Genomic DNA, 8,439 nt, shown 5'->3' with positions numbered 1-8,439 from the left:
ACTTTTCATGTATCATCAGGTCATGTTTTTAATTTGCCCAGTATTTTGGGTTAGGAACCACATACATACAAAAAAATACAAAATACAAAAATAGTCCCATCAATCTCAACTATAGGCTACTTTGTGTTTAGTGTTAATTAGCAAATGCTAGTATGTAAAATGCTATACTAAGACAGCTAATATGTTAAACATTATAAGTGCTAAACACCTTGCTTTAAAACGCCTCACAGAGCTTTACAAGTCACACTGAGCAGCGTAATGCAGCACATAAGCACGTTCATTGTTTTCCATAAAGGTCCACAAGTAACCATAAACTGTTGTAAAATGTCTTACATTCTTTGGTCCTGGATTCCAGAGAAAATTAGCAGCAACAGTCAACACTCTTAGCTCAGACATCTAAAGCAGTCTGCATATTAAGTGGTTGATTATCAAACTCATTGCCAAGAGGCAGAGTTACCAACAAATTAGGGAGTGAAATGAAAAGGGGTGTTACAAAACATTTGGCTGTCTTTGATTAGTTTGCTAGATTGGTGCCACCAATTAGGACTGTCGCCAAAATGTATGGAGGTTAGGGCTTTGTTAACTTTGTTTTTTTTTTTTTTTACAACATTTGGAAGGGGACTAGTCAAAACATTCTTCAAACACTATTTTTGTGTGTATCTCTAGTCGAGTAAAAAAAAAACTCTTCCAGCCAGTGGCTCCAGAACAAACACATTTCTTTCTCTATGGTTAGCCGAAGTGTATTATATTTGGAAGAAAAATTTATTTCTACCCAGTAAGGGCTGTTAAGTTAGGTCTCCCTCCATTTAGGGAGTTATCCAGCTAAATAATATGGCATCTACTCTGCTATGAATTCTTTGTCTCTAGGTTTTCCCAACCACCAGTTGAAGCCCAAGTAATGAGAGAACAGAGCGATCACAAGGACCATAAGAAACTGTTCAAGCTATCTCTTTTGCTGCGTGACTCAATGATGCTTTGTTGCCACGGATACCAGTCGAAGCTTTAACTACTTCTTAAGCCACTCAATTACGTTACCTTAGCACTATGCAAGTGGTGTCAGTGCACAAAATGAGCATGCAGCTTTAGGTGTAAGGTATAAGTGCCACACATTAAGCGGCTTGTCAGGAGGACTAGAGTAATAGAAGGATTCACACTGAACAAACACGTCACAGAGCTAATTTAATCTTGCTATATAAGAACAAAAAAATTATCTACTTTGGTTTGCTTCTTGGCACTCTTGCACATACTTGATGATCAGATGATTTAGCAAGGAAAATTAACATAAACCAAAAGTTTGAAAAGAAGACAGATGTAATCAAAATATGTTTATATATGTTCTATGTGCGTGTAGCATGCAGGGGCTACAACTTACATTCATTGTGCAACCCTGTGTTGTAAAGTGAAAAATAAACAACTTTAATTTCTTGATAGTAAAGAAAATAGATATTTCTAGTGCCAACAACCATCATGAAAAAATATATGGTTGTATTTATAACACACAAGTATTTTTTTGCAGTCAATTGTGCAGCCAAAGAATACAGCAAAGTTATGAAGTCAGACCAGTCCTCATGAAATAATGTTTTCATCAGAAATAGTAATAATATCAGGGGTGAAAATGAGAGTGGAATGTGAGTGACAGTGGCCATTTTATCCATTTTATTTATAGACCAGATTCATTTGTGCAAATAGAGCAAAAGAAAAAAAAAAGAAATTCTAATTAGGACAACTAAAGAGAAATGCAGCTCCACTCTTATGCATTCTGAGTGTATTTTACATTAAATTCTGGTGCCACTCTAAATATTTTCATCCTTGTCATATCATTTTTTTATTCATTGGATGGCAACTGGTATTTCAATAATAATGTTATTATAAATATGCAAATATTTATCTATAACAGGTATAGAGTGATATCCAAGTACCAACACACAGCTAGAGTTAAATTACTGAACAAAAAAAAATTCTATTTACTAAATTACATAGTTTACACATATTTCTGATTACACAGCCTGCTGTTATTCCTGTGCTACACCTATAACCTTCCTTAGTAGAGAGTCAGATGTCCACCACACATCCTGGAGCATTGGCTCGTATAGCATCAGATATGACCTTTGCTCCAGACTCGCCGATGCCATTTCCCTGCAAACTGCAAAAAAACAACAACTAGTTATATATATGAACAGAAAGCTATTTTTATTGTATGGCAGCATGTCCCTTGAGATACGGCCTTCAGTCAAACAAACACACACAGAATTGTGCAGTAAAGAGAGAGAGAAGGGTAAAAAAGAAACTTACTTGATGTATGTCAACTGATGGTTGCCTTTCAAGGCAGTTGCAATGAATATGGCTCCATCCATACCCAGAGAGTTCTCCTGCAGACTGATGATACACATTTAATCATATGTCCAGTGATTTAAGTACAAAGCTTTTATTTTTCTGGATTTGGCTGAACACTGTTTGTTAAGTGTAGTACATATGAGCTCTGCGCTGCCTCATGATCAGCGTAATGTTAATTGCCTGTTACAAATCAAATGCATTAAATTAATGAAATTTAATTTCAGAAAATTAAGTTTTGTAAAATGTGTTTTTCACAGTAAAGTAGGTAATATAGATAGGTTCACATGGCTCATGGTAAAGTCCAGTCAGGACTTACTTTAATGATTTCAGGCTTCTGTTGCCTTTCAGTGCGTTAGCCAGAGCCTTGGCCCCCTCCATCCCTACAGTGTTCCCACGTAGACTGAAACAGTAGTAGAAAATGTGATAACATCAAATATTGGTTATTCACAATGGACTAGGAAATTGATACTTGAAGTTTACAATGTGTTTTCTCACAGACGGTTTCTTTTGTCATTGTTTTTGATATCCATATTTTAAGCCTTTTCATCTATTTTGTGTTATTGGGTTGTTTTGTCACTGTGTTGATCTGTTGGAAGTCATCTGGAAGTCTTTTTTGCCTGATTGTGAAATTACCTACAGACTGATTACATTTTAATTTCAATTACATTGAACTTTACATGAAGATTGAAAGAAACCCTCTATGAGAAAATACTTTGTTAAGCTAAAAGTATAATTCACTTTCTATACAACCAAGGTGTTTATGGATAAAATTAGTAGAGGATCCTCAGAAAAAGGAGGAATAGAATATTTGAACTTTTATCACAAATTTTGGAAGTTGGAACTCACAAGGGATTAATTAAGACAAAATCTGTTGTGGGGGTCCTTGAAGTTAAATTTTGGGAACCCCTCGTCTAACACACCTAAAAATGCTAAAGGGATAGTTACTACGGTATAAACAAATTATCTGACAAAACAATGTCTGTTTTAAGTAAACCGTCAATTATGTGCTTGCATTGTCAGGCTTAAACAGACAAACAAGTTCCAAATCCAACAGAGACCAATCAAAAGCTATCACATCTGACAACATAAATGTTTTTCAGACAGAGTAAAAGAAGAAAATGAGCTTCAAGGGTAGTAACAATGCTTCTCATCAACCCAATCGTCCTGCATGGTCTTCTTTGAGCCAAATGATGGCCTGTAATACAATCAGCTGTAACTCACAAAGTAGAAAACAGGAACACTACTGAGGAACAAGACTGAGCTCTGCTGGTTTTAAAGCTGGATTGTTAAACAGCATGTGGCTGAATGTGAGATAACAAAGGAACAGTTTGTCACAAGACAGAGCTCGGACTCACTCTAATGTTTGCAGGGTTTGGTTTGTCATTAGAGCCTTTGCCATTGCAATAGCACCACTTGTTCCCGCTGAGACACCCTGCAGACTAAAAAGACAGCACACAAAACAGTGAACACACGGGTAAATAAAAGAAATCAACAAATTGGCATACATGAAGATTTTGGTCAATTGCAACTTTTTTTTAACGTTAATGTACATGTACTTTGATGTATAAAAACGGACTTCTGTCACCTATTTTATTTGAACAGAAATAAATATTGATCAGTGATTGTAATGCCAACCATAATGTACGTAGAGACGAGTTGGTTTGCAGGGCTTCAGCAAGAAAAATGACACCTTCATTCCCAATAGCATTCTCCTGTAGACTGCAGCAAAAGACAGAGACACAAACACAGAGACAATTATAAATAACAATACAGCCCTGTGACTGGAATTCATCATAACTGTTTAGCAACTGATAACACCATGATCAGTCAATAAAATCCTTTAGCCAGTCATTCACCCACAATAATCTCAACCCAGACTTCCTTAACAGAATACAGCTTTGAAATTTCGGGAGAGATCAATTTAATTACAGAGAAAATAGTATGTGGAAAAGAGGTAAGTGAAATTAGGCGGTCAATGGCAGACGCCTGAGCTTGTGGCCTTACTCCAAGAGCTGCATTGTGGCATTGGAAAGGAGTGCATGGGCAAGAGCTTTAGTGGCAGAGGACTTGATGAAATTCCACTGGAGACTGTAAAAATACAAAGAGAGGCACAAAAGGTCAACTCTAAGGCACATTTTTTATATGTCACAAGCACAAACAATATATCTACAGTAATACTGCCGCAAAGAAATTGTGTTTTGTGATTGTGCAGTTAAATTGTGTTTTAATCTTTAAACCTGAATTAATTTATGTGTATTGATATATATATTGATATATATACCTTATAAGCATAGACAGGAAGCATAAGAGTGGGGTTTTAGAGCTTTTTTGTTTTTTTTACAGAATTTGCTGTGGCAGATGTGTGTGGCCACCCTCCTATTCAGACTGATTTCCACTCGACCTGGATCTGTTTATATAATATGGAGCGGGTCTGATATGATCACTGTACAGCGGAGCGTGAGCTTATTGGCAGCTGAGGCATTTTCGTAAACAACCGAGATGGCTGTCATTGATGTGGAACGGTTTCTGTTGAATCCACTATTGCTTCAGTATTAAACAAATTGGATAGTATAAAACAAACAACTACACTTAAAACTTTTGTTGATAAGAAAGATCCATTTGCCAAACTTCCCAACAAGTTTAATTTACCAACTACGCTACGTTACACATTTTGTTGCTTTGATTGATTGTATTTCTATCCCATTGTATTCAGAGGCATTTTGGTCCACATCTGTTGATAAAACCCTTTGGAAATCAAAAATTAACTGAGATGTTCCTGACTAATTTGCAAAATGTTCTAGTGATGCCAGGCTAGAAAACAGACTGAAGAAGATAACAACAGTGCTGTTGTACGGTGGCCCCAGACGTGTAGAACAAACTGCATATCCAAAATGCTTTGCAAATTCGAAAACGCAAATACAAAAGCCAACACGTGGAAGAGGAAATCTCTTGTACATGTCGTTATATTTTTATATTTATGTTCAGCTATGAAGCTAGCTATGTAGTAATGTTAGCATAAATCAAGAATAAATTTAGAATAAAGTGTTGTCCATTTGACACGTCTGGGCTACCGTACTAATGAGAGCAATGAGAGTGAACTTAAAAACTGCAGAGTTTCATCCCCTTTCATATTATATATAGTAATTTATCAATTGTTAGTATAAAAATATTATTTATACTAGCTTTTAACAGGACAACAAGGGGAAATTCTGATCCATCTTAGCAGTTCTTCTGCCTTCCAATGAATAATGTTATAACTAATGTTATTGTCTGATATTGTGTTTTACTACAAATGTTTCTGAAACGTGGTGCTTAAAATTGTTCAAAACGAGTTGAGCTGGTGATGCATAATATGCTTATGTCTGTCAGTCTATTTGTGTGCTTGCATTTGCAATACAAGCCTCGCTTACTGCAAAGAGGTGAGGCCTTGATTCATCTTGATTGCGCCAGCTATAGCGTGAACTCCTTCATCATGCAACAGGTTGGCTGTGAGACTGAGATACACACACAAGCACACACACACAGATACACACAGTAAATGTATTACAAACAATCCAAAACTTTATTATATACGTTATTTTTAAGTTTGTCACTGATTTCGCAATATGCAATACTTTCTAGCTGATAAAACATGTAGCTTTGAAGTTTGAAAATTCTACTTTTACACAATTAATTTGGGTAAAGGTTATTAGAGGAGAAATTGTTATGCAGCCACAGCATTCATTTATACAGTAATCTCATGGGTTTTGCAGTTTTCCATAATACAATAGCCTAGAGTGACATACCTGGCGCAGTGACATTTTCTGAACAGTGTGGGATTTTGATGCCTTTATAGGGCATTACACTATGCATTGCCATTAATGAGGTGACTCACTCGAGGTCTTGTAGAGAGTTATTTTCATAGAGGGCGTGGGCCATGTTCTTTGCTCCCTCCACACCGATTGAGTTCTCCCTTAAACTAACCAGATATAAAAATTCACAAAAGAGAAAAAAGAAAGAAATTACCATATCAAAGCTGAGGATGTCTTGTGTCCATATTTCATATTTGACTAGTGTTGAGGCCCAATATTACTATATATCTAGTAGCACTTTTCCTAAAGAAATAGTTTGACATTTTGGGAAATATGTCACCCCATTTTAAGAGAGTAGGATGCAAAGATTAATACTGTACATGTACAGCTACATCAGGCAGCTGCTTCAGTTCGCTAAGCTTAGCATTAAGACTGACTACAGGGGGAAACAGCTAACCTGGGTCTGTCCAATGATAACAACCCCCTCCTAGAACGTCTAGAGCACTAAAGCTGAGCTTGAAGTGAAACCAGAACTTTGGGGTTCTGTTCCAGAGGTAAGAAAACCTTACTAACCTCCATAAAAATGAAAATAATTTAATTTAATGCAAATAACGGCAAAATAACATAAAAAAAAAAATGGAATTGTTGTTTATTCAGAATTTCAGGTTTTCAGGTTCTCAGGTTTTCAACTTGTAATAGCAAGTGCTGCAGTGGATTCCGCTTTGTCTTAGAGTAAACCCCAGAAACATGTTATTTTTTTCAGAAAGACGAATGAAATGAAATGCTGAGTTAAAAAAGGGGAACAAAGGCTAGCTCGTACATGACGTCAAGACTTGAGCTCTCTATATTTATCATACAGATATGAGTATGAATCCTCTCATCTAACTCTCAGAAGGACAGAGAATAACGTAGTTTTTGTGGACAAATTGTCAAACTATTCCTTTAAAGAACTGGCTGTAATAATACATGAGTCTAATTAAGTCTAATAAAGTTGACTGTCAAGAAAACAGAGAGAGCACTCAAGATACTTTGTTGCAGGATCAAGTCCTGAATGACATTAGTCTTTGGTTGATACAGGAAAACTACCTGGTAAAACACAGACAAGCTTCAAGTTTAATACTCACTTTAAGGAGACAAGGCCACGATTCAGCCTAAGTGCTTTGGTTAAGGCTGTCATCCCTCTGTTGCTGATTGAGTTACTCTGAAGCCTGCAAAAAGAAAAGTTAAACTCAACAGTCGTGAAATATTTGACAAACTGCATCATCGTTGCAGAGTCTGTAAAGCAAAGCATAATTCCCTTACATATACTGTCAATGACAATGACCCACAATATTAAAATGCATTAGCAGTAGACTTGAAGAGAAGGCGATAATGTGAAGGTACTGACTGAAGTGAGAGCAGAGTGTGGTTGACTGTCAAAGCCTCTGCCAGAGCGATTGTTCCTTTGTCCCCAAGTTGGTTGCTACAAAGACTACAGACAAGAACAAAAATAGACTGGACACATTAAGAAAAAGTAAAATCATTAATCTTGACAATATATCACCCAATTAAAGGCTCTGTGTTTGCCAGGGTGTATACCTAGACAAAAATCTACAAAAAATATAAAGATAGAAAAAGTCTTTAATCCACTGGGCTAAATAATAAATGTTTGTACCAGTGCAACAAATTGATCACGGTCAGTACAGTGACGGAAAAAGTACAGCAAATTATGAATGTATTAATTTAAGATTACATCAGCTTTGTAAGAGTCCGGTTTGTCTTCAGTGCATCTGCAATCCTTTTGGCTCCTCCTGCTCCAATCGTGTTCTTCTGTAGACTGAATCATTATGCAGGGAAGAAAAACTGGTTACTCTTCATGATACGCATGAACACACACACATATACTATCCAAAGGACATGCAATAAACAGGTTAAAGGCAGACAAAACTCACTTGAGAGACACCAGTTTGCGGTTGCACTGCAGTACTTCTGCAAGGGCCCGAGCACCTTCCTCCTCAATGGCATTGTTCTGGAAGCTGATGAGTGGTTAGGGGAATAAAGCAATTACACCAAGTTGAAGTGTTATACTGGCATTTTGCAAGATCACTTTCTGTATACTCACTTGACTGATACCAGCACTTGGTTCATTTTCAGAGCCTCTGCCAGGAACTTGGCACCTTTAGAGCCGATGTTGTTGTTCCGGAGACTAAATTATAAACATATGGTAATGATGATAATACACAGCAATGTAGAATAATGGAAACATCAGGTAGTAATGTATGTGCCTGTGAAACTGCAGCAATTATGGCAATTTCTAATTCAATTCAATTCAATT

General features: G+C 36.6%; 1 protein-coding gene across 2 annotated transcripts in view; it reads right to left on the bottom strand.

Moving 5' to 3' along the window:
• Nucleotides 1-1,641: 1,641 nt before the first annotated feature.
• The window catches only part of nlrc3 (NLR family, CARD domain containing 3), a 17,367-nt gene continuing 10,569 nt past the window's right edge, over nucleotides 1,642-8,439 (bottom strand). For both annotated transcript variants that reach the window (XM_035662666.1, XM_035662674.1), the window contains 13 exons: nucleotides 8,227-8,310; nucleotides 8,057-8,140; nucleotides 7,858-7,941; nucleotides 7,513-7,596; nucleotides 7,250-7,333; nucleotides 6,209-6,292; nucleotides 5,745-5,828; nucleotides 4,339-4,422; nucleotides 3,970-4,053; nucleotides 3,690-3,773; nucleotides 2,651-2,734; nucleotides 2,293-2,376; nucleotides 1,642-2,143 (listed from right to left, as the gene is read on the bottom strand). In XM_035662666.1, coding sequence (XP_035518559.1) covers nucleotides 2,053-2,143; nucleotides 2,293-2,376; nucleotides 2,651-2,734; nucleotides 3,690-3,773; nucleotides 3,970-4,053; nucleotides 4,339-4,422; nucleotides 5,745-5,828; nucleotides 6,209-6,292; nucleotides 7,250-7,333; nucleotides 7,513-7,596; nucleotides 7,858-7,941; nucleotides 8,057-8,140; nucleotides 8,227-8,310 — 1,099 coding nt within the window. In that variant the 3' untranslated portion in view covers nucleotides 1,642-2,052. The remainder of the gene's footprint in view (nucleotides 2,144-2,292; nucleotides 2,377-2,650; nucleotides 2,735-3,689; nucleotides 3,774-3,969; nucleotides 4,054-4,338; nucleotides 4,423-5,744; nucleotides 5,829-6,208; nucleotides 6,293-7,249; nucleotides 7,334-7,512; nucleotides 7,597-7,857; nucleotides 7,942-8,056; nucleotides 8,141-8,226; nucleotides 8,311-8,439) is intronic.

The sequence above is a fragment of the Morone saxatilis genome, unplaced genomic scaffold (assembly GCF_004916995.1).
Source record: "Morone saxatilis isolate NCDOM2014 unplaced genomic scaffold, NCSU_SB_2.0 Contig1, whole genome shotgun sequence".
NCBI lineage: Eukaryota > Metazoa > Chordata > Actinopteri > Moronidae > Morone > Morone saxatilis.
The sequence above is the reverse complement of the archived record's forward strand: the minus strand, read 5'-3'. Positions and strand labels throughout refer to the sequence as shown.